Raw genomic sequence first — 26299 nt, forward strand, 5'->3', positions numbered from 1 at the left:
TGTTGTCAGACATGACATAAAAAAAGATAGAATAAAATATTTACATAAATGTGAGGGGTGTACTCACATTTCTGAGATACTGTATGCTTGTGTTAAGAAACCCAAACAGCATGAATGGACATTAACTTTGATGATTATTTTTACCCCAATCAGGGAAAAGCCAGTAAAATATGGGTTGTAAAACTGAAGCTTAAAAGCAGCAGTAAAATGATAGCAGACTGGGAAAGTTTTTGTTTCTAAAGAAAAGTGTTGGTGGGTGTGGGAAACATTGGTCCGCCATTAATGTGCTCTACCTAGGGAGATAGTGGCATAACTAGAACCTTCACAGCCCTGGTGCAAGAAACCATGAAGGGTCTCCCTTCCCTCCGAGCCCGATGGAGGTATGTCAGGGCATAGTCGCAGGTGCAACCTTTGTGACCCTGGTAGTTTTGCCACTGGTGTCAATAGTTTTTTATTTTTATTTTTTTTACCATGTCTTAAAAATGTTTACTATATTTTTAAATTATTTACAATATTTTTTTGGGAGCCCCATTGCGGTGCTTTGGTGAGATATTAGAGGTCTAAACAGACAAACTTTTGACATTGATGGCTGTGTGTTGAGTTATTTTGAGGGGATGGCAAATTTACACTGTTATACAAGCTGGACACTCACTACTTTACATTGTAGCAAAGAGTAATTTCTTCAGTATTGTCACATGAAAAGATATAATAAAATATTTACAAAAATGTGAGGGATGTACTCACTTTTGTGAGATACTCTATGTACTCCAACTTGGGAGGCTCTCAAAATTCTAGATAGATTATAGAGTTAGCCCTGACGGAATGTGTCCTATCGGACCGTTTTGTCGGATAATCTGACTGTGTGTGGTATGCATCGGACTGTTTCAGTCGGAATATCCATCGGACCCAATTTTCCAACTTGTTGGAAATATTTTCCGACAAACTGGTCCGATCGGACATACTCCGATCATGTGTAGAGAATTCCAATCGGACAAAGTGCCACGCATGCTCAGATCAAATTCCTAAACCAAAGCTATTGGCTACTAGCGTGAACGTAGTCCAGTCGTAACGAAATAACGCCATCACGTTCTGAACGATCAGATTTTCTGACAACTTGGTCCAACAGTGTGTATGCAACAGTTTCGGACACAATCCGTCGGACAAAATCCAACGGATTTGGTTGGCAGAATGTCCGACCGTGTGTACAAGGGCTTAGGACTGCAGTACACTGGGGTGCCATGACAAGGCCACTATAGCTTATGCATATATTTGAAAATGTGTGCAAACTAAACCCCCTGTTTTTAACTGAACTGTTACACGGGATACATTTACTTTGTTGCAAGCTGGCTAGTGAGTGAGTTGGGAATTTTAGTTTGTTTGATGTGGGAAACATAGGTTCACTGTGTCTTTTCCATTCTGACTACATGCAATTATAGCAAACTAGTGAGTATATGTATATGGTACATAAGATAATTTTGACCACACTTAGTTCTTTTGTCAAGTAAAATAAAACTATTTATGTTACTTACTATGTTATATTAGTTCACAAAGGCTATATTATTTAGTAAGTGTGAAAGTTATTGAGTCTCAACACTATATTAGAAAATTAATAAATCCTGATGTATTGACAGCATCTCTCATTTCTTGAGGCCCCAAAATGCCTAGACAGTGCAAAAACCCTTTTTTTTTAGAAAGTAGACAGTCCAAGATATATAGTAAGAGCCATAGTGTGTTTTTGAAGTTGTAATTTTTTGGTCACTTTTTTGGAAAATTAAGAAGTTAAATAAAATGTGTTGTTTTAACAAAGTTTTCATATTAAGTTATTTCTCACATTTGCATACTTACAATTACACCCCAAAACGCATTCTGCTACTCATGTGTGAGACTTTTTCACACCCTAGTCCAAAATCCAAGAAGCACCTTTGGGCATTTAAGGAGCATAAATTACTGTCCGCCTCTAATTTCCTGATTACCTATCATAAGTCCCTGAAGTGCCAGGACAGGAGAAACACCCACAAAATTACCACTTTTGGAAATCAAATACTCTAAGGTAGTTTCTACGAGGCATTATGAGTCTTTTAAAGACATTTTTTGCCACAAGGTTTTGGAAAACGTTGAATGAAAATAAAAGTCGTCAACTGAATAATATATTTCTCACACAGCATAAGCATATTTAGAATTACACCCCAAAAACACATTCTGCTACTCTTTCCAAGCTTGGGAATACTACAAACGTGAGACCTTTTCATTGTTTGGACTGATTATGTACCAGACTTTGTATCATGTGTATCACACAAATTAACCAATTGTATCAAAAACAGTGTACTGTAATGGTCACTTCTACACGAATGGTCAGGTAATATACGTAGCTTAGTGTAGCATCACCTATAGCAGTCCCCATTTCAATAAGCCATGCAAGCCTAGCCGACTGGTACATGGCTCCCCCAGGAATTCCATGTTGACTGGCCAGGAAGTATAGGAGGCTGAATAAAATAAGAACACAAGTTCATGCGGTTCTAGCACTGCAGGGGATGGCTGGGACTGGTGTCTCATAGGGACATAGTAAGATGTGCAGATGAGTCAGTTCAAGCGACAGGCATAGACCTGGTCAGCAAACAAAGGATTAGTCTAGGCAGCAGGCAGAAACCTGGTAACACAGGCCAGGGTCAGTACAGGCGGCAGGCAGAGGCAACACTGCACTAGTGTGGTGTGGTGGTGATCAGGAACACTATTGCTGGCTGCACTGGTCTGGTGACAGTGGGACTTTTGTAGCAGCAATCAGCAACACTGTTGCTGGCTTACACTGATCTGGTGTCACTAGGGATCAGTGCGGCAGAAATTATCAGCCCTGTTGCTGACTTACATAGGTCTGGTGTGGCGACAATCAGGGACATCGTTGTTGGCACAAATTGGTCTGTGACACTGGGACTGACGTGGCAGTGATCAGGAAAACTGTTTCTGGCTGCACTGGTCTGGTGTGGCGGCAACCAGGAACGTTGATTCTCGCTACACTGGTCTGGCGGTGATCAGAAACACTGACGGGCTTCTTCACACATGAGGTTGGGGGGAGTAAAACCTTGTGGTTGTGCAGGGTTTTACGGCCTTCAACCACTACTTCCTTTAGCTGCAGATACTTTGCTTCGCAGACATGGTAAGAATTATTCCCCCTGATCATGACCTGCTGATCACAACCTATTCAAGTGAATGGGGGTGCTCGTGGGGAGTCCAATGGGGTTAAAGTACGCTGTGAGGAGGCAATACAACACTTTCTCACTGCTTCTCAAATACTTTCTGAAGTGTTCTGTGTTCTCTCTTCAGAGAGCCTCACAAAAGTGCATGAATCCTTATGGTGACACTATGACTGGTGTGGTGATGATCAGGGATGCTGCGATTGGTGTGGTGGTGATCAGGGATACTGTGACTGGTGCAGTGATGATTATGGACACTGACTAACGTGGCAGTGAATAGGGAAATTGTACTGTTAGGGCTATGATCAGAGACAATGGCGGGTGGCACTGACATACAGTAAAATCAGAGCAGTCAGCCATTGTACATGATCACCCCAACAGCAGTACAAGGTCACTGCAGTGACAATGCACTTGCTCTGCCGTCAGTATGTACATTTTTATTTACATTTTTTTTCATACTGTTATTTTTACACTGATTGCTTACTAAATTCTGCTTACTGCCATTCAAAAGCTGCATTTATGCTGCCTTTGTTTATTACTGAGATCAAAGTAGTAAACAAAGGCTGGATGAATAAAGTGATTGATTGAACTAGACTTCTCAGATAGTCTGTCCACCATTGAAGGGAGAGACAAATCGCCCCTTTGTTACAGGAGGTTGATTGGAAGGCAAGCGGACTCCAGGTTCCTTGTGTTGTGGCTGTCCCCAGCACTCCTCCCCAACCTGATAGGATGGCATCCATGGAAAGAATGGGTTTAATAGGAAGAATGATTGGCCCAGTTCCAGGGATGGACTTGACATCAATCACATCACAGAAATCTGGGCTCAGGAAGACAGGTACATATTGTAGGATGATCCTGTGACATTGAGGACTTGTTCGAGGATAACAGAATGTTGTACTGCAGGGGTATGGAATGCCACTGAGCACGAGGGAAGGAACACTCTGTTCTGGATCATATCCAGTACCAATCCCAGGTATTCCAATGAATTGTCCAATGGAGGTTCTACTTTAGCGCAAGATCATCAAGGTATCCTAAAACAGGAATCCCTTTGGACTGCAACAAAGCTAACACCAAAGCCAATACTTTAGTAAAAACTAGGGGGAAAATGACTTAGACGAAGGGGAGAACCAAAAACTGAAAATGGTTGTCCTCCACTGTTAGTGAAGAAAACATTGATGTGGAGGGAAAATCTGTAAGTATGCATCCTTGATATTAATGGCTCCATCCATATATGACGCCAAGAAATCTCCTGGCTGAAGGTGTTATGATCTCACAGATTCCAACCAGAACTTTGTAATGTTTGGAAAAGGGTTTAACGATTTGAGGTTCAGAGTGGGTCTGAACTCTCCATTTGGTTTGGGAACTGAAAACAGGTTCAACTAGAAGCTCTGGTACCTCTCTTCCACAGGGACCTGTATCGCAACTCCCTGAGTCTGAAGTTGATATACAGATTTCAGCTTATTCACTCTGCTCTGAGGACACAAAGGCACATTTGACAGCTAAAAACAAAGTGAAGGCCAGTTCTGAAATTCCAGTTTGCAAATGGAGAAAATTACTTCCTGTTCCCTGGAGCTCCTGGAACCAGATGTTTGCAAAGCCCAGCATATGGCACCCATTTATCAGGAAGAGGACTTTCAACATGGTTTAGAGGGTCTCAACGAAAAAGACTTATGGCAAAGCCATAACTTTGAGTTAGCCTTGGACATAGAAGCCTTTTACTCTGTTGAGAAACTGTCGGGTAACATGCCTGGACCATACCCTAAGTGTCTGACACATCACCATGGCAACTTCAATTGGTTGCGAGGTTGGACCAGATAGGGTTAAGGAAACCTTAAGTAAAGTCTCAAAGTGTTTATCTACAGGATCCCTGAAAGTAGGCAAGTCCTCAACTGGCAAAATTAGAGATTTCTTCAGGCATGAGCTAAGCGGGTCTACATGGGAACAAAAAAACAAAGTGCTTAGAGGGAACATAGACCTTTTCTGGATGCCTCCAATCCTCTTACAAAACATGCTTGACTCATGAACCAGAAAAAGCCTTAGGAGTTTGTTTCTATTTTCTAGTGCCCATGCTGGTAATTTTGAGACTCAAAGGCACCAGGGAGTCTGAAGATATTTGTATCTTTCAGTTTTGGTATTAACATGGCGGAAGGACCTTCTTTCACAGATGAATCCTCATCATTTGAGGAAGAATCTGCCTAATGTCTGGGATTGTAGGAAGAGATCAGATGTCACTTGGACTGCACTTAGCCATCCCTCTGTGCCAAGGTCCTCCATGCTGCCCCAATGGGGTACTAATGTCTGCTATAAGCAGTGTTGGTCATCTTACTTTAAAAAAGTAATTAGTTAAGTTACAAATTAATTCTTCCAAAAAGTAATTGCGTTAGTAACTCAGTAATTAGCTACTCAGCAAAGTAACTGACTTTTTTTATATTCTAAGAGGGGGGTCTAGTATTAGTGTAAGCAATGGGCGCGTTCCCCCCTGCACGTCTATTTCCCCTCTGTACCACCCTGCATGTCTATTTCCCCTCTGTACCCCCCTGCACGTCTGTTCCCCCCACACATATATCTATTCCCCCTCTATACCCCACTACACGTCTGTCATCCCCCCACAAACATATATCTGTTTCCCCTCTGTACATCTGTCCCCCCCAAACTCACGGATCGGATCGCTCCTCAGATCAGAGTCACGGATCCGATCATTTTTCAGATCAGCAGATAATAATTTAATTTGCAAAAACCTGTGAAAATTCCACCACCATATAGTCCCCACTGTAATATCCATGTCATCTCCCCCACTGTAATATTGGCTGAGTATGGCTGGGTACGGCTGGGTATCGCCGAGTATGGATGGGCATTACCGAGTATGGCAGAGTATGGCTGGGTATTACCGAGTATGGCAGAGTATGGCTGGGTATTACCGAGTATGGCAGAGTATGGCTGGATATTACCGAGTATGGCAGAGTATGGCTGGGTATAGCAGGATATTTAAGAGTATTGGCAGGGTATTGCAAAGCATTGGCAGGGTACTGCAGAGCATTGGCAGGGTACTACAGAGTATTGGCAGGGTACTTCAGAGTATTGGCAGGGTATTGCAGGGTATTGGCAGGGTATTGCAGAGTACTGTCAGGGAATTGCAGAGTATTGGCAGGGTATGTAAGCCATCCGATTTCTTCCCTCCACTGTACAGATCTGTACACAGAGAGGAGAGAGGAACCGGCGTCATCATGACGCCGGTTTGTTTACAAGTGATCGCTCCGGATGATGGATGCACCAAGATGGCCGCAGCTCCGGAGCTAGGCCGAAGCCGTGGCCTTTCCTAAGGCCGAGGCTGTGGCCTTTCCTAAGGCCGAGGCCGTGGAGCGGTCCGAATAGCAGCATGCGACGATCAGTTTCGCCCCTAGTGGCAGTAGATGTAATTGCGGCGTTACGGGAATTACATCTATCGTCCCCGTGGCGGTAGATGTAATTGCGGTAATGCCACCCAAGTAATGGGAACGGCGTTACCATGAGGGGGAACGGCGTTACCATGAGGGTAAGAGTAATCAGTTAGATTACTCGTTACCCTCTAAAGTAACAGCGTTAAGTAAAGCTGTTTACTTTAACTCAGTTACTTACATCACTGGCTATAAGTAGAGGGTTTGCACAGTGTTCAGTTTCCTGAATTTGCTTTCTTTTCTCCTCTGTCCAGCTTGCTATGGTAATTGGAACACTGTTTCTTGTGATCCAAAACCATGAGCCTCCGAGAAGCTGTGTTGTGCCTGCTTACAATGCCTACCTTCCCTCACTCTGGTCAGGCCCATTCCACCTCCCACAGTGGGGGGATCTTCAAGGACTGGGCCTTCACGTAGGTGGACCGCTGCCTTTTGACCTATATAGCACCCAGCAGCAATGAATGCATTACACTCTAGATGCATCTGCTTGAGTGCAGTCACAGCTTACATGTCAGCCCCACTTCTTATCTTGATATGGGGTTTGGGTACAGTCCCTCTAGTACAAAAACCAGGACGTAGTGATTTGGAGACATTAGTCTACAGTTAGTAGTATCTTTGATAGAAAACAAAAACACTAAATCTATCCTCTCTTCACAGAGATGCATGCATTACCTGAGAACAATAGCAAAAAAAAAAAGACGACGATCACATGGTAGGAGGTGGTTATAGAAGGGACAGTCCTAAGTTTGAACACTGGCAAAGCCTCTTAAATCACCTTAAATTGAAACTTTAGTCAGAAAACGAAGTCCTGATAGATGACTTCAAGCTGGCCCCTTTTGCAGGTATAGCTATGTCAAACATTAAAAATAACGGCGTGGCTTAGCAGCGAATGTAGACGGTCGCACTTGCTCTCCTCTCCGCCGAGAATCCAGGAAAACATCCTGCTGAGAACCCAACTTGGACCAGAACAAACAGCGATCGAACCACACGGACCCAGTGGAGCTAGCAAACCGGTACACCGCTACTTGAATCATCCAAAAGCATGTCAAAACAGAACCAGGGCCCGCATGACGATCTCAGCGCTCATCCAGGGAGCTGTACAAGGAGGCAGCGCAGAAGCTTCTATATGGAGGAAAAGCTCCCAGAGGGAGGATGCGGATGGATCATCTCCAGACTGGAACACAGTGACTTGTTCACAGGGCCTCCCGCCTCCCCACCATCAGACAGCACAGAACCCACTCTTAGGGACATCTTTTCCGCGATCACAACATGTAACCTGTCTGTTGAGGATGCAGTTGAGGATGATATAACCCCCATGCAAAGGGACCTACAATACAACTGTCACCTAACAGATCAGCACACGGCACGGCTGGACGATTTCGAAAACCGCATGCGACGCAATAATGTGCGGGCACTGGGAATACCAGAAAGATCCGAGGGCAAGGATCCTGTGGCCTTCATTGAAAATTGGTTAATCACTACCTTTGGCAAGGAAACTTTCTCCCCACTTTTTCGCGGTTGAAAGGGCACACAGGGTCCTGTCCCACCGGGCAGTCATCCACGTGCATTCCTATTCAAACTATTGAACTATAAGGACAGGGATGCCATTCTCTCTAAAGCCAGGACCATGGGCGGAAAGTTGGCCATAGAAAATTCTAAAATCTCCCTGTACCCTGACTTTTCGGCCAAGCTGCAGAAGCAACGTGCAAAGTTCATAGATGTCAAGAAGAGGATGAGGGACTTTAACTTGAAATACGCCATGTTATACCCTGCCCGACTTCGGGTGGTCGCACTAGGAGAAGTCCACTTTTTTTGACTGCCCCACCTCTGCAGCACAATGGCTGGATCGGGAGGACTGAGTACTCAAAGCAGCCAAGGAGAGGAACAACGTCCCAACCTGAAGGTTGGCCATCTGATACTCAGTGCACTACCCTGGTTTGTTTTCAAGTTGCACCATTGGCACATGGGCACATGGTTTTGACCTCTTGTTCCACTGGTTATACGTCACTAACAGTTGTCATGTTTAGTCACATTTACTTATTGTCAAGGCAGATTAAGGAGAACACTGTAATTTTCTGAATAGTGTGGTATACCACACACGCTGTCGGCGTGAAACCCCATCTTCAATTTACCCTCGGGTTTATTGGGAGTTTCCACAGCCTTCTCCTCCCCATGGTGGATGCATTGGAACAGTTTACCGCGCAGCCTATTTGGCTGAGAGCCCAGTTGGGTCACACAGTTGGACACTGCACAACAACCATGTGTAGACTCCAGACCTTTTGTCAATGCATACTCATATTTTTGTTTTAACCCGCAGGCACCTTGACATAGTTCTCCCACGAAGATGGACTTTGCATAGGTTACCACCTATGTTACTGGTAATGGCAATATGCACGATCATACCTGTTTTCTAGCGCATATATATATATATATATATATATATATATATACATACAAAAACAAAACGTATATGTGGATAATAATGATGGTAAAGTGTATTTATGGCGGCTAATTTAAAAATACTATCATGGAATGTTAGAGGTGGGACTCCAGTAAAGATAATGGAAGTCCTCAGGCATCCTAAATCAATGGGGGCAGGCATCGTGTGCCTGCAGGAGACGCACTTCTCCCCAGACCCTCCCCCTAGCATACTTCCCCGGAGGTATGAGATACAATTTCACTCCACATATTCTGCTTACTCCAGGGGGGTGAGCATTCTAGTAGATCAGAATGTACAATTCCATTGCTCTAGGAAAGTTATGGACCCAGGAGGGAGATATATATTTTTATTATGCAAAATCCATGGAATGACTTGTTTATTAGCAGGTATATATGTACCAACACCGTATACGTCCGAGGTCCTAAAGTGTCTGGCAGGGTTTATTGCACAATATCCAGAGGTCCCACAAGCAGTGGGAGAATATAATAACTACTTGAATCATTTTCAAGACAAACTACCTATCTCCACCAGCACTAAACCAACTGGTGCGGGACAATAAGCTTTTGCCAGTGTACCAACTTTACAAATAGGGACTCAGGGACTCCCCCTATGTCCAAAGTGTGAACGTGACAATAGGGATCTCCTTCACATGCTTTGGAAATGCCCCAAACTCTTCAGGTACTGGAGGGAGATCATAGATACAGTATCCAAGGTTTTCACTACATTAATACCTCATGATATATATATGTTTATTGTGGCATTGAAAGAGGAAACGCTGGTTCCGCTAACTCACACGCCGATATTACGTCTATTATATGTGGCTCGTAAACTAATAGCACAACTGTGGATCACCCCGAGAGTACCCACTAAGAAGAAATGGGTGGAGAGTGTTAATAAATTATTGATAAGAGAAAAACTAACATACCAACATAGAAATGCCCCATGTAAATTACAATCAATGTGGCAGCCGTGGCTGGAAACCCCTGGCCTAGCCCCTCATCAACTGATTCTGGAGAGATTATTGTTGGGGTGAGGCAAGGCGAATGGTAACACGGTGGATGTTATATATGGGAGACCATATGGAACACAAGACGATAGCATAGATGTCAAGGGGTAGAGGTACCATAACCATATCTCTGTGACCAAATATATTGTTGGGTTAGAAAGGTCTATAAGTACTGCACTGGTTGTTTTCATGTAATATCCTTTTGTTTTTTTGTGCCTCAATATTAGCAATGTTAAACGGAGAAAGTTTTTCACAGACCTGTATAATGCAATGCCTTAGCTGTATATTCATCTTTGTTTGGTTTTCTCCTGATTTTACGGATATATGATTGTACACTGATTGCTTTGGTCTGTATACTGAGCAAAACAAAAATAAAAACTATTTTCTGATTAAAAAACAAAAATAAGTGTCCATTCTGTTTAAAATTCAGTAATACACTGTCTCAGCTTTCTCTGCACATGCTCAGTTGCTCTCCATTTTTAGGCACTACTGAGTTTGTAGAGGCCGATCTGCTGACATCCTTAGACCTCTTTCACACTGGCACTGCTCCACATTAGTGGTAACACGCCGCTAGTGGAAGGCATTAAACCCCTGCTGGGGGGCCCAAGAAAGGGTTAAAGGCACCCGAAAAGTGAATTCCAATGGGTAGGGGCGGTGGAGGAGCGGTGTATACACCGCTCCAAAGATGCTGCTTGCAGGACTTTTTCTAATGTTCTGCAAGCGCACTACTCCAGTGTGAAAGCACTTGGGCTCTCACACTGGGGCTGAAGGGGAGGCATTTTTCAGGCCCTTTACAAGCGCTATTTTTAGCCATTTAGCGCCTGAAAAACACCTCCAGTTTGAAAGGGGTCTTAAAGCAGAATTAAGCCCTCCTATACTTTACAGCCAAAGAAGCTGCTTTAGTTTGAACTGCCATGGTGCTGCACATGCGATCAGTTATGACACCAGCCATTTAATGGTGTGACAGCTGGACTGAAAACACAAGCAAATGTGAGTTAGCAATCCCGGCAGCATTCCAGGAATGTAACTTTTTTTGAAATCATTAAATCAATGGGTTCCACTTAAGGATTTACTGCTGTTCAGGGGCTCTGGGCTTCAGCAAAATGGCTGCCTCCAGCAAGAAGAAACTGGAGCAATGCTGGAGGCAATTTACAGCACACACTAATTTTGGTAGCATAATTATTAATGTGGAATGTATGTTCCTTGCTAAAGAACATTATTTTTTATCAAGTTGTTATGGGTAAAGTTCCGCTTTAAGGTGCAGCCATTATAAATAAAGATCGGTGTCCTGTACTATACCAAAAAGAAAGCATGGTATATTGGCAACACAATATAATCTACTCTCTAAATAGCAATGCTCTGAAATTCTATACACTTTGAAAAGTCCGAAAGCATCCAGACTCCATAAAATAAATGTACAAACTAACACAACATTTACAGACCTTTCCACCCGTAAGGGCTTGAAGAACCTGAAGCGTACAAAGTCTCCTGCAGTTGGTGTGAATGCCCAGAAGAAGTCTTCCCTCAGGTAAGCCTTCTCCAAAGTAAAATGTTGGTAAGTTTTTAGGCTAGTGCTGACCTCAGCAGCTGGATTCACATGCTCCTTGCGTAGAGCTTGCTTCCCAAAGTCTTTGTCCTGAATGAAACAGAAATATCAGATAACAAGAGGGACACCAGAAACTCACTGTTATTATCACTTGCTGCTCTGAAGCATTTCTTTGCATATACTAGCATTGGAAATAAAACTCATAACAGTATAGCTGTTAAATAATGGTCAGTTTCTGGCTTCTTTACAGCCTCCAAAAAATTAGACATCCTCTCTTCCTCTTCATCAACTGGTCATTATCAAGGCATCACACTCTTGCTCATAAAGTGTTTATGCATATTTAGACTGGTTAAAGAGCATTATGATACCCTTGCTTGGCTTTCCAGTTGCAGCAGTAAAGTGAAGAAAATGATTTTAATTATTTTGCTGCCAGGACCTGTGCTCCATTTTACCCTCAGGTGGCCAGACCATTTTTGCAATTTTTCCTTTGATTTATTATTTTTCACTTATAGCTTATAGCGTTCAAAGTTTGTAAAAGACCCCCCAAACCATATATTTTCTGAAAACACATGACAAGTAGAATAAAAAAAAGGTGCTACTGATTTCTAAGGTCCCTATATATATATATATGTGAAAATGTTTATCAAAACAATATTTTTACTAAAAAGCCACTAAAATCCTGATTAGCAGATAAATACACAGCAAATTTTACAAAATTCCTACTAAATATAAAAGCTTAACCTGTATTGAGTTAATAAATAACAAACATTTGTAATTTTACATTGTGCCTTTTTCCAAAATGGTGAAATTTGAACGTACGCAAAAAAGTAAATATCCAAATTTTTCTAACAATCTGAAGGTTTTAATTTTTTTCCTTACAGCTTTCAGAATTTGTGAAAGACCCCCAAAACCATATAAAAGCATATGATCTCTAGAATAAAAAGAAGGTGCTACAGATATTTTAGACCCCACGGTATTTGCGCAAATGTTTATCAAACCAATATATTTGCAAAAAAATACACTAAAACCATTATTAGCAGACAAAATCACAGCTAATTTTACAAAATTCCTGCTAAATCCCTACAAAATATTAAAGCTTAACCTGTATGGAGTTAATAAATAATACATATTTGTAAATTTTAAATTGCACCTTTTTGCAAAATGGTGAAAATTCAACGTACCTAAAAATTTCTCAAAAAATCTGGAGGTTTTCATTTTTCACTTACAGCTTTCGGGATTTGCAAAAGACCCCCAAACCAAACATTTTCTGAAAGCACTTGACCAGTAGAATAAAAAGAAGGTGCTACTGATTAAGGCAGCGAGATATTTGCGCAAACGTTTATCAAATCAATATTTACGCTAAAAATACACAAAAATTATTAATAGTGTACAACTAAATTGCTACTAAAGCATCGTACACCCATGGAGGGCCATGTTTACCCGCATAGGGATGCACAGGTGTTTCATGCATCCCTGTACAGGCAGTCTCATTTATGTACTTTGGGATGCAATGCCTGCACAGGCATAGCTGCTCTTGCCAATCTGACATCCGTGTGGGTGTGGGTATATGACCCCAAATGCAGACAGAGTGAGCACAGGGACATGCATGCGGACCTACATTGATGTAAAATTGGGAGAAATGGCTCTGTTCGTGCAAGGGCTTCATCCTAAATGACATCAATGGGACTGTCTACACAGAGATGCACTGAACACCCGTGCATCCCCGTAAAGGTACGCTGTGTATGCCCTGTGTAAATAAGGCCTTAGACCCCTTTCACACAAGCAGACCGATCAGGTACGCCTGTCCGTTTTTCAAGCGGACCACCTATTGTTCTCTAATGAGAGGCTGATGTAAATGGACATGTTCCCCATCCATCTAGCATTGGATGGAAATGAACAGGTGGTCCGTTTCCATCCGACCGCCCCATAGAGAATAGTGGGCTGTGTCCACTCTGCATCAGTGAAGCTGATACAGACCTTTCATCTGCCTGCTCAGTGGGGATCAGCAGACAGATTGCCTGCTGAGCAGGCGAATCTGCTTGACAGAGTCCGCTCCATGTAAAAGAGGTCTTATCAGAAGCGACCGGTCCATTAGGGGCGCTAATTGGCTTAAAAAAGGTTGAACCCACCCACTTGTGACAATAACAAACTAATATTCGCTATTGTCTTCCGGCTTCTCCTGGCCAATCAAAATAGATTAGGTTTGCTGTGAGGAGAAGCTGAGGAAGCCGTAGAGTGGGTTTTGTTTTTGTCCCTTTTTAAAATTTTTACAGTTTTTATTTTTTTGGAGGGGGGGGGGGTGTCTTTGGTGAGATATCAGAGGTCTAAACAGACCCCCATATCTCTTTTTTTGAGACAAAGAAATGGACTGAAGATAGTCCCTTTCTCTGTAGCACTTTACATGAATGAGTGAAATCCATTCATTTATAAAATGACAGTCTGATACATTGTAACACTCAGTGTTACAATGATCAGCTGTCAGTGGATATAGCAGCGATTTCTGCCTGTATTCATTGTGCAAGAAAGGGTTTGGTATACACATGTATACCAAAGCCCCCCAAGCCACAACTTCACCCCCACCCCTCCCCCCCAGCTATGATCTCCAGCCTGGCAGATCGGGAGATCTGTGCAGGGAGAAGCTGCAGGCTGCGTGAAGGAAAAAGAGATGCTGCTCGGATCGGCCATGGATCGGGGGTGCAGGGCAGTTTGGGGGGGATCAGAGGTATTGGGGGGACACATCTGGAGCCAACCCCAAGCAGCACCTGAAGCCGGCGGGAGTGGTAGAGGAGGGATGCTGGCTAATAATGGTGGCTGCGGAGAGCAGGCTTGCTGGGCGGAGTCGGATCAGGTGGAGGGGGGTAATCAGTGCTGGGAGGAAGAAGGGAGTAAAGGGGATAAGAGAGGAGAGTAGGGGGAGTAGTTAAAAGTGAAAGTTAGCGGAGGGAGGTGGAGAGGCAGGGGACATTATGGGTTAATAACTCTGATAAGCGGGTTGTAATCCGCTGATCAGAGTTATAGAATTGTTCACCAGAGTCTGTTAAACAATTCTGATATAAGCTTATGGTCATTGACGTGATCGTAGGCTTATAGGAGAAGGAGATATGAGGTCCATATGGTGTACGGACCTGGCAGTGAAAGGGTTAAGACAGGAACTCCGGTGAGGAGTTCCCAAAAATAGAAATCAAGAGGATATCCTGTTTTGAATACATATAATTATAGAGAAGGAAAAACACTGCCATGCCTAAGCAAAGTTCTTAAGGTTCTTCAATCACCATACCTTTAGCTTCTGAATTTTTCCTGCTAATGACGAGTGGGTCCCTACATGTTGGAACAAGGAAGGTTTAAATCGGATCCGAAGGTTTGCTTTTTGCCGGTCGCAATGTTTCTGAAAAATAAACATATACATTACATTTTAACACAGCACAGATCTCACATATTTCAGCCAAAGCACAAATAAACGAACAAAGCTACCCTACTATATAAAATCGTTTTGTTGTCAGGAAGGAACCTGGTGTGTTCTGGTAATACTATTCTGGGTCTGTGACTCTACAGACCAAGGAAACTCCCCTCAATCTAAAGTCTCTTCGAAGTTGAAATGATAAAGTATAACCATACAGGTTATGGTGAGAAGGGAGTAAAGGAATCAAAACACCCTCTAATCTAATCAAAACAGTGCATAGCGCAGTAAAGCCTTACACACTCCTAATTATTTAGAGACAAATTAATCACATCCCTGCTCATCTTTTACTGAAGCCTACAGGAAGTATCCTGTACATAGGAGTCTGAACAGAGGGGGAATGAGTGCAAGAGGGGACTGCATCCTCTTGCCTTAGACAGTCTGAAAGCAAATCAATCATTGTACAAGAATATAAAACTGGACTCAACATAAACTGAAAAAATACCCTTTTCAGCTTTAGCATAGTAACACTATCTTCTGGATATACGTTCAGTCATTCTACATGCTGTGTGACATCTATTCTATACATCATAAACAAAATGCAGGACACAGCACCAGTCCCTGAAAGCAGTATATTTCCCATGACCCAGTGACATGTGGTGACAAGCCTGTTAACACTTTGTACTTATTATCAGGATTTAGGCTGGGTTCACACTGGTACGACATATGTTCTGACTTTGGAAGCACTTCGCGTGATGTGTATAAATTAATGGTTCCCTATGAGAGCCATCTTAACTGGTCCAACAAGTCGGTCCGGCTTTGAAAAAGGTTCACGCACTACTTCGGTCCGGCTTTGGTCCTACTACAGCCCATTGAATATCATTGGATCAAAGTCAATTATCATCTTAACTGATCTGACCTTGGCATGCGACTTGTGCTCTGAGGATCTTGAAGGGGAACCCCACAAAGAAATGAAAAAACAAAAAATGGCGTAGGGCTCCCCCCAATTTCATAACAGGCCCTTCGGTCTGGTATGGATTTTAAGGAGAACTCCCATGCCAAAATAAAAAAAAATTGCCCCCCCCCAAAATCCACGCAGCCCACAAATAGAGCTTTCTTTATGTGGTATTTGATCACCTGTGTGGTTTTCTATTTTTTTTTTTTTTTTGCTATAGACAAAAAAAAGACTGACAATTTTGAAAAAAAATGAAAATAAATTTTATATATATATATATATATATATATATATATATATATATATATATATATATATATATATATATATATATATATATATATAATTTTTTTATTTTTTTTACCTTCTGCTATAAAACCCAATAAAAATCTTTAAAAAAAATCGAATGTTCGTCATCGATTTAGGCCAAACTGTATTCTGCTACATTTTTTTTTTTTATACTAAAAACAAGTATATATTGATTGGTTTGCACAAAAGGTATAGCGTCTACCAATTAGGGGATAGATTTATGGTATTTTTATTATTATCATTTTTTTGTTACTAGTAATGGCGGTCATCTGCGATTTTTGTACCCCTACTCATTCACATAGGGTGGGGGGCTAGGACCTGGGGGCCCCCTTGTTAAAGGGAACTTCCAGATTTTGTTAAGCCTCCTGCCAGCAGATTCCGACAACCACCATCCAGGGTTGTCAGCAAGAGGCCCTTGTCGCCATCAACATGGGGACAAGGTGTTTAGGAGTGGGGGGGGGAGCAGAGCTCCCACTGCCCCAAGGCACCTACCCCCCTCCTGTTGAGATCATGTAGCCTGGTATAGTCCAGAAGGGGACACTGCTCGCGCCCCCCCCTTTCCTGACCTGCCCCGCTGGGCTGCGTACTCGCTTAAGGATCTGACATGGTTTTCGGGGAGAGAACCCCATGCCATTTTTTTTAAGTTCCATACCCCAGAACAAAGGGTCTGGTATTGTCGGGGGGGACCCTATGCTTTTTTTTTTTTTTTTTTTTGGCAAGGGGTTCCTCCTCACGATTCATACCAATCCTTGCAAGGTCAACGGATTTCACGCTTAAAATTCAAGTAAAAGTACTTGTTTTATTGCTTTACATTCACTTGTGTAGATGTGTGCAAATGTATATCTTCCAAAGACATTTTTGTACAACCCCATTTCCAAAAAAGTTGGGACGCTGTGTAAAATTCACATAAAAACAATTCAAGGATTTGCTAATTTCATAAACCCCTTATCCTTTCACAATAGAAAATAGAATTCTATTTAAACTCAGAAAATGTACAATGGCTGCACACATCTGAAAAAAGTTGGGAAAGGACAACAAAAATCAGGCTAGGTAAGCGGTACAAACAAGGAAGAGCTGGAAGAAGATTTTGCAACTAATTAGGTTAATTGACAACAGGTCAGTAACATGATTGGGTATAAAAAGAGCATGTTAGAGAGTCCGCGTCTCAGAAGTAAAGTTAGCAGAGGTTCACCAATCTATGAAAAGCTGTGTCCAAAAATTGTCGAACAATTTCAGAATAATGTCCCTCAATGTAAAACTGCAAAGACTTTAAATATACCATCAACTACAGTACATAATAGCATCAAAATATTCCAAGAATCTAGAGAAGGTTATAGAGTCTACAAACTATGGTGCCAATCACTGAAAATTGATCACATCTGATCAGGCCTTCAGTACAGCAGGTGTATCTCATTTCTTGAGACACTAACAAGTCAGGAAAGTACAAATAGCCCCAAATTACCCCTTTTTAGAAAGTAGACATTCCAAGGTATTAAGTAAGTAGCATGGTGAGTTTTTATTTAAGTTTTTATTTTTTTAAGATTTTTTCCCACAATTCTTTGCAAAATTTGTTTTTTTTTTTACAAAATTGTCGTATTATCAGGTTATTTCTCACACACAGCATATGCATACAACAAATTACTCCCCAAAATACATTCTGCTACTCTTCCTGAGTATGGCAATACCACATGTGTATGACTTTTACACATCCTGGCCACATACAGAGCACCAAAATTGAAGTAGCACCTTCAGGCGTTCTACAAGCAAAAATGACACATCTCATTTCACAACCACCTATTACACTTTTGAAGGTCCTGGAGCACCAGGACAATGGAATTGCCCACAAAATTACCCCATTTTGGAAAGCAAACACCCCAACGTATAATCTATAAGGCAGAATGAGTCTTTTGAACAGTTAATTTTTTCCCAGAAGTTTTTGGAAGTTGTGGAAAAAAATGAAAACGCATTGTTTTTTTTTACACAAAGTTGTCCATTTATAAGATATTTCTAACACATAGCATGTATATAGCAAAAATTACACCCCAAAACACATTCTGCTACTCTTCTTGATAATAGCGATACCACATGTTTGATACTTTTACATAGCCTGACCACATACAGAGGCCCAACATTGAAGTAGTACCTTCAGGTGTTCTACAAGCATAAATGACACATCTAATTTCATTCCTACCTACCTATCACACTTTTGAAGGTCCAGGAGCACCAGGACAGTGGAACTACCCACAAAATTACCCAATTTTGGAATGTAAACACCCCAACCTATATTCTATGAGGCATGGGCTGCAAATAGGTACTCAGGTACTCTGATGGGCTGCAGATAGGTACCCGGGTACTCTGATGGGCTGGTGACAGTTACTTGGGTACTCTGATGGGCTGGTGACAGGTACTCACATGGACTGTGACAGGTACTCGGGTACTCAGATGGACTGTGACAGGTACTCGGGTACTCGGATACTCATATGGACTGTGACGGGTACTCAGGTGGTCTGTGACAGGTACTCAGGTACTCATATGGACTGTGACGAGTACTCAGGTACTCAGGTGGACTGTGACAGGTACTCAGGTACTCGGGTACTCATATGGACTGTGATGGGTACTCGGGTACTCTGATGGACAGTGACAGGTACTCTGATGGACTGTGACAGGTACTTGGGTACTCATATGGACTGTGACGGGTACTTGGGTACTCATATGGACTGTGACAGGTACTTAGATACTCTGATGGACTGTGACGGGTGGTGACAGGTCCTCTTTATTGGGGGGGGAATCAGTGTGATTGGTGTGTACTGTAAGCGGCAACAAGATGTTACTGCAATCTCCTTCTCACACACGATCGGTGAGGAGGAGAACCCGGTAACATCTCGTTACCTCGGTTTGTTTACATTTAGTGATCGGCTGTGAAAGGATCACAGCCGATCACGTGGGTAAACAGCCAGCCAATGGCTGTTTACCAGCGTTGGTGACGAGCAGTGTTCCCGGGAACACGCCGCCACCGAGATGCTTGCACGCATGTGCCGTGCACAGTGGGGGTAGCGCCATCTTCATCACGGCCGATTCCATGGTGAACAGCCATACCCAATGGCTGTTCACCCCCCTCGTTGGCGAGCGGTGTCTCCGTGACACGCCACCACCGAAGGAACAGGGATGCACGCGCATGATCGCGCGCATTCCCTGTTTAAATGGGAGGCCATCATATGACACCCTACCACCACAAGAGCGGCACCACCTGGCCGTCATTTGACAGCTGGTGGTCAACAACCAGTTAAACATCTAATGTTATCTATTGTGAATAAAATATGGGTTTATGTGATTTGCAAATCATTGCATTTTTTTTAGGCAGATTCCAAAAAGTCCCAACTTTTTGGAATTGGGGATGCATTTTACTTTACATTTTTTTGCAGAAACAAGGGAAAAAATGTTTAATTACATAATTTTAAAGCATTTCTACCTCAAGCAGAGCCCTGTTTTCCTTGTTCTACTGGTATCTACATTTTTGACAGTATAAATACCTACTTTCAAACAGAACAGCAGTCAAAAGCATGATACTCTACAGCAGATTTATAGCCTGTTTCAATGTTTGTGATGAAGATAACAGTTTGATATGCTTCTGAGATTGTTCAGAATTCAATGATGGGTACATTTAACCTGCAAGCTTGATCTTCTTAAATCAAGCAGGTTTTGCATTCAGATAAACTTGTATGAGAATGCAAAACTATGGCAAAGCGGAAAAAAAAAACGTCCGTCAACATAGGCCCTTACAGTGTAGCTCTGCTGCAGGAATGAATTCACTGCCTGGCTGCTACTCCCAGAGGTTGGATATGTATAAGTGGTGGGAGGCCTTTTTTTCATTTCTCTACAAGGAAAGTATACTACTGTAATGCCCTCTAAAGTGAAACTATAACGTGACATGAGTTAGTACATTTTGAGCTAATAAATTACCCGCAAGTCAGGTTTCAATATGAGTTTCACTGTATTATTTTCTGTGAAGTGGTTTCATTATAGTTTTATATATGCAGATTTGAAGGTTCTGTCTATAAAGGCTATCTGCATGTCAGACAAGGGCAATCACAATCCTAGCTAAAGGACTGTAAAAGTAAAAGATCACAGGATAAAAGACGGTTGTTTTCAGCCAACCTGAAATGAGAGAGAGGAACATAACACAATCTCTGTGTGCTAATTCTAAACTATAAGCACTAAATGCGTAATGGATAAAATAGGATTTTTATATACAGCTTACCTGTAAAATCCTTTTCTTGAGAGTACATCACGGGACACAGGAACTCACTACATAGGCACCTCTGGTGATTGGACACTGGTTAACCCCAATTAAGGAGAATTCCTCCCCTATTTAACCCCTCCCATATGGGAGGCACCTCAGTTTTGTAGTAAAGCAATAGGAAACCACGTAAAACCCAAGAGGGGTGGGAGCCCTGTGTCCCGTGATGTACTCTCAAGAAAAGAATTTTACAGGTAAGCTGTATATAAAAATCCTATTTTCTTGATCATACATCACGGGACACAGGAGCTCATTACATAGTGGGATGTCCCAAAGCAATGCTCAGATTGAGGGGAGGGAGACACAGATCATAATTATAGACTGACATGGGCCGGAGGACCTAAACCGCAGCCTGCAGTACACTGCGCCCAAAGGCGATATCCTCTTGCCCTCTGACATCCACCTGATAGAATCTGGTGAATGTGTGGACTGATGATCAAGTTGCAGCCTTACAGATCTGAGCCAGGGAGGCCTGGTGATGCACTGCCCAAGAAGCACTTACAGCCCTAGTAGAGTGCGCTTTCACTTGAAAAGGAGGGATTTTCCCTCTAACACTATAGGCCTGAAAAAAAAATCTGTCTAATCCACCTTGAGAGAGTGGATTTTGATGCCTCCTGGCCCTTCCTAGGGCCTTTCGGCAAAATAAATAAGCAATCAGTTTTCCTTATCTGAGCCGTAACCACATCCAAAGTGTGCAAAGATTCTTCTTCTGCGGACTGTGGGTCCTGAAAAAAGGATGGTAGGATTACATCTTGATTCAAATGGAACCCCCGAAACCACCTTAGGTAGAAAGGACCTGTTGGGGCACATGACCACCCGGTCCTTATGAACAATTAGATACGGCTCTTTGCTGGAGAGAGCTGCTGACACTCTTCTAGCCGTGGAAATAGCTACCAAGAAAAACAATTTTTTGGTCAAAAGAACTACAGTGCCTTGTGAAAGTATTCGGCCCCCTTGAACTTTTCAACCTTTTGCCACATTTCAGGCTTCAAACATAAAGATATAAAATTTAAATTTTTTGTGAAGAATCACCAACAAGTGGGACACAATTGTAAAGTGGAACGAAATCTATTGGATATTTTAAACTTTTTTAGCAAATAAAAAACTGAAAAGTGGTGCGTGCAAAATTATTCGGCCCCTTTACTTTCAGTGCAGCAAACTCACTCCAGAAGTTCAGCGAGGATCTCTGAATGATCCAATGTTGTCCTAAATGACTGATGGTGATGAATAGAATCCACCTGTGTGTAATCAAGTCTCTGTATAAATGCACCTGCTCTGTCTCGGGGTTCTGTTGAAAGCGCAGAGAGCATCATGAAGACCAAGGAACATACCAGGCAGGTCCATAATACTGTTGTGGAAAAGTTTAAAGCTGGATTTGGATACAAAAAGATTTCCCAAGCTTTAAACATCCCAAGGAGCACTGTGCAAGCGATCATTTTGAAATGGAAGGAGTATCAGACCACTGCAAATCTACCAAGACCTGGCCGTCCCTCTAAATTTTCAGCTCAGACAAGGAGAAGACTGATCAGAGATGCAGCCAAGAGGCCTATGATCACTCTGGATGAACTGCAGAGAACTACAGCTGAGGTGGGAGAGTCTGTCCAAAGGGCAACAATCAGTCGTACACTGCACAAATCTGGCCTTTATGGAAGAGTGGCAAGAAGAAAGCCATTTCTCAAAGATATCCATAAAAAGTCTCATCTAAAGTTTGCCACAAGCCACCTGGGAGACACACCAAACATGTGGAAGAAGGTGCTCTGGTCAGATGAAACCAAAATCCAACTTTTTGCCCACAATGCAAAACGACATGTTTGGCGTAAAAGCAACACAGTTCATCGCCCTCAACACACCATCCTCACTGTCAAACATGGTGGTGGCAGCATCATGGTTTGGGCCTGCTTTTCTTCAGCAGGGACAGGGAAGATGGTTAAAATTGAGGGGAAGATGAATGCAGCCAAATACAGGACCATTCTGGATGAAAACCTGTTGGAGTCTGCAAAAGACCTGAAACTGGGACGGAGATTTATCTTCCAACAAGACAATGATCCCAAACATACAGCAAAATCTACAAAGGAATGGTTCACAAATAAACATATCCAGGTGTTAGAATGACCAAGTCAAAGTTCCACACCTGAATCCAATTGAGAATCTGTGGAAAGAGCTGAAAACTGCTGTTCACAAATGCTCTCCATCCAACCTTCCTGAGCTCGAGCCGTTTTGTCTCTCGATGTGCAAAACTGATAAAGACATACCCAAGCGACTTGCAGCTGTAATCGCAGCAAAAGGTGGCTCTACAAAGTATTAACGCAAGGGGGCCGAATAATTTTGCACGCCCCACTTTTCATTTTTTTATTAGTTAAAAAAGTTTCAAAAATCCAATAGATTTCGTTCCACTTCACAATTGTGTCCCACTTGTTGGTGATTCTTCACAAAAAATAAAATTTTTATATCTTTATGTTTGAAGCCTGAAATGTGGCAAAAGGTTGAAAAGTTCAAGGAGGCCGAATACTTTCGCAAGGCACTGTAATGAAGCCAGATGCAAAGGTTCAAAAGGTTGTCCCTGCAAAGCCGAGAGAACCAAATTTAGATCCCATGGGCATACCGGAGGTTTGACTGGCGGCCTTATCCGCATATCCCCCTGGATGAAAGCCCGCAACAGGGAATGCGATACAAGTGGCTTCTAAAATAATACTGACAAGGCCGAAATCTGCACCTTGATAGTGCTTACGGACAAATTAATTTCTAGGCCTGACTGGAGAAAGGCCAAGATCCTGCTAATGACATACTTTCTAGGATGCCATTCCCTGAGTTCACACCAGTATGCCCTCCAGATTTTGTAGTAAATAAGCCTGGAGGTCGGCTTTCTGGCATTGACCAGAGTAGAAAGGACTGGCCCCGAAAGTCCGCAGTCTCTCAGAATGTGGGTCTCAGCAGCCAAACCGTCAAATTCAGACTGTGTAAAGCAGGATGGTAGATTGGACCCTGCGAGAACAGATCTGGCCAGAGAGGGAGGATCCATGGCCTGCCTACTGCCAACTTCATGATCTCTGCGTACCCCGGTCGCCTAGGCCAAGCCAGGGCTACCAAAAGGACCGACTTTGTTTCCCCTTTTGACTCTTCCCAGGAAACGCGACAGAAGCGGGCACGGGGGGAAGGCATAAATCAGATTGTACTGATCCCAGGGAACTGTCAGAGCATCTGAGCCCTGAGCAAGTGTATCTCTTGCTCTTGACACAAATTTGTCCAGTTTTCTGTTGAACCTGGATGCAAACAGATCTACGTCTGGAGTACCCCACCTGCGACATATGTCCAAAAACACGTCGGGTTGCAGAGCCCATTCTCCTGGGCACAACTGCTGGTGGCTCAGAAAATCCGCCTGCCAATTTTCCACTCCTGGAATGAAGACTGCAGAAAGGCATGGAACATGCTTTTCTGCCCAGACAAGTATGCGATTCACCTCTTTTTACGCAACCAGACTCCTGGTACCGCCCTGGTGATTGATATAGGCCACTGCTGTGGCATTGTCGGACTGAACCCGAACAGGGAGACCCCGTAGTCTGGAAGACCACTTTTTGAGAGCCATATAAACTGCCCGGATCTCCAAGACATTTATGGGTAATAGCTTCTCGATCGCAGACCATTTCCCCATGGGAGCACATCTCCTCTAACACTGCTCCCCAGCCTGTCAAGCTGGCATCTGTCGTAATAACCTTCCATGGAAGAGGAAGAAAGGTTTTGCCTTTCAGCAAATTGTCGGTTTGTAACCACCAGATGAGACTCTTGCGCGTCCCTGGGGATAGACGCATAGGAAGATCCAAGGATTGGGGCTTCCTGTTCCAAGCCGCAAGGATGCATCTTTGCAGAGGCCTTGAGTGGAACTGGGCAAATGGAACGGCCTCGAAGGAGGCGACCATTTTCCCTAACAGTCTCATGCAGGACCGAATGGGGGAAGATCTCCTGCCCAGAATTAGGCGCACCGGATCCCCGATGGCCAAGGCTTTTGGCCTTGGAAGAAACACCTTGCCCTGAGCGGTGTCGATAAACATACCCAGGTATTCCAACCTGGTAGCAGGCTGTAGGGACAACTTTTCTAGGTTTATAATCCAACCTAGGCGTTCCAGGTGTTCTAGTGTTCTGGAAACACTGTGGTTCAGGAACGCTACTGTTTTCTCCATGAGAAGCAAGTCGTCTAGATAAGCCATGATGGCTATACCCTGAGGTCTTAGGTTTGCCAAGAGAGGGTCCAGAATCTTTGTGAAGACTCGAGGGGCCGTAGTGAGCCCGAAAGGCAAGGCCACAAATTGAAAATGGCGCCGCTGTACCGCGAACCTTAGATACCTTAGGTGTGCGGGAAAAATTGGCACATGGAGATATGCATCCTTGATGTCTATTGATGCCATAAACTGAAGAGATTTGAGTAAAACCCTGAACCCTGTTCTTTTGGGTCCACTTCTACTATCACCCCTTGGGATAGTAAGTGATCTAAGGCCAGAAATAGCGGTTTTTGCTTTACTGGATCCCTGGGGATCCTTGAATTTAGAAAGCTGCCGAAGCCTTCCCTTCACAAGGAAGCTTTTGGGCTCTGCTTGGCAGGCTTCCGCCCCCAAGTCTTTTTCTGCCCCTGGGCCCGGCCCTGAGCCTTTCCTGTAGAGGAGGGTTGAGAAGGCCGTCGCCACTGCTTAGAGCTTGATGCTCCGGGAGAGAGAGAGAACGCCTAAATGACGGACGTTTGCTCTTTTTGACTGGAAGGAGAGTAGATTTACCCCCTGAAATTTTTTGGACGAATTTGTCTAATTGTTCTCCAAACAGACGTTCCCCTTTAAACGGGAACCCAATCAAATGCTTCTTGCATGATAGCTCAGCTGCCCAATTCTTTAGCCATAGGGCCCTTCGCATGTGTACCAACAGGAGAGACAAACGAGATGCTTGTTGGACAGAATCCAAAGTCGCATCAATCATGAAACACAGAATTTGAGGTATTTCTGCATAATTCTCCACTTCCTCACTGGGAAGGAGGCCAAGCATCCGCTTAACCTGTTCCTTGAGGAACTGACACAACCCCATGGCTGCGACTGTAGGTTGCACTACAGCGCCAGTCATGGAAAAGGAGGCTTTTAATAATGTTTCCAACCTCTTATCAGTTGGATCTTTAAATACCTGAGCATTATCCAATGGACAGGTCAGGTTTTTATTCACACAAGAAACAGCCGCATCGACAGATGGGACCCCCCATTTCTTGGTGAAACTTTCCTCCAGAGGATAATGCATAGAAAACCTTTTAGGAGGAGTAAACATTTTATCGGGATGTCCCCAATCCTAATACATCAATTTATCCATTAAGGGATGAATTGGGAAGGAAAAAGCAGGTTGTGGGACTTTCCTGACTCCCAGGGAAGAAACAGAGGACGTAGCGACTTCAGCAGCAGGCATTCTGAATGTGGTACGCACCAATTCAGTATAATACTGCACCTGTTTTCTGAGCGCCTGGGAGGAGGGGAATCATCTGAAAGAGGAATCTCAGCAGAGGGAGGGGATCTACCCCTTTTCCTGCTATCTTTCAGGGAAGCAGAAATAAAATTCATGATTCTCCCTTCAAAACCCTCCAATGTAGCCCTAAGGGAGTCCTCAGTGACATATACCGGGGCTGGGACATTAGGAGAGGCTGCAAAACCTGACAGGGGCACTGACTCGTCCTGTGAGGCTGGCTCCAGTCCTGCAGGGGGGGATGGT

The 26299-nt window shown here is 43.3% G+C and overlaps 1 protein-coding gene across 1 annotated transcript in view; it reads right to left on the reverse strand.

Moving 5' to 3' along the window:
- MGAT4B (alpha-1,3-mannosyl-glycoprotein 4-beta-N-acetylglucosaminyltransferase B) overlaps positions 1-26299 on the reverse strand; it is an 820251-nt gene that overhangs the window by 82604 nt on the left and 711348 nt on the right. The window contains exons 10-11 of the mRNA XM_077474298.1: positions 14889-14996; positions 11508-11701 (exon numbers count right to left, since the gene is read on the reverse strand). Coding sequence (XP_077330424.1) covers positions 11508-11701; positions 14889-14996 — 302 coding nt within the window. The remainder of the gene's footprint in view (positions 1-11507; positions 11702-14888; positions 14997-26299) is intronic.

This window comes from Lithobates pipiens, unplaced genomic scaffold (genome assembly GCF_037356315.1).
Source record: "Lithobates pipiens isolate NorthernLeopardFrog02 unplaced genomic scaffold, aLitPip1_a1.2 Scaffold_8, whole genome shotgun sequence".
Lineage (NCBI taxonomy): Eukaryota > Metazoa > Chordata > Amphibia > Anura > Ranidae > Lithobates > Lithobates pipiens.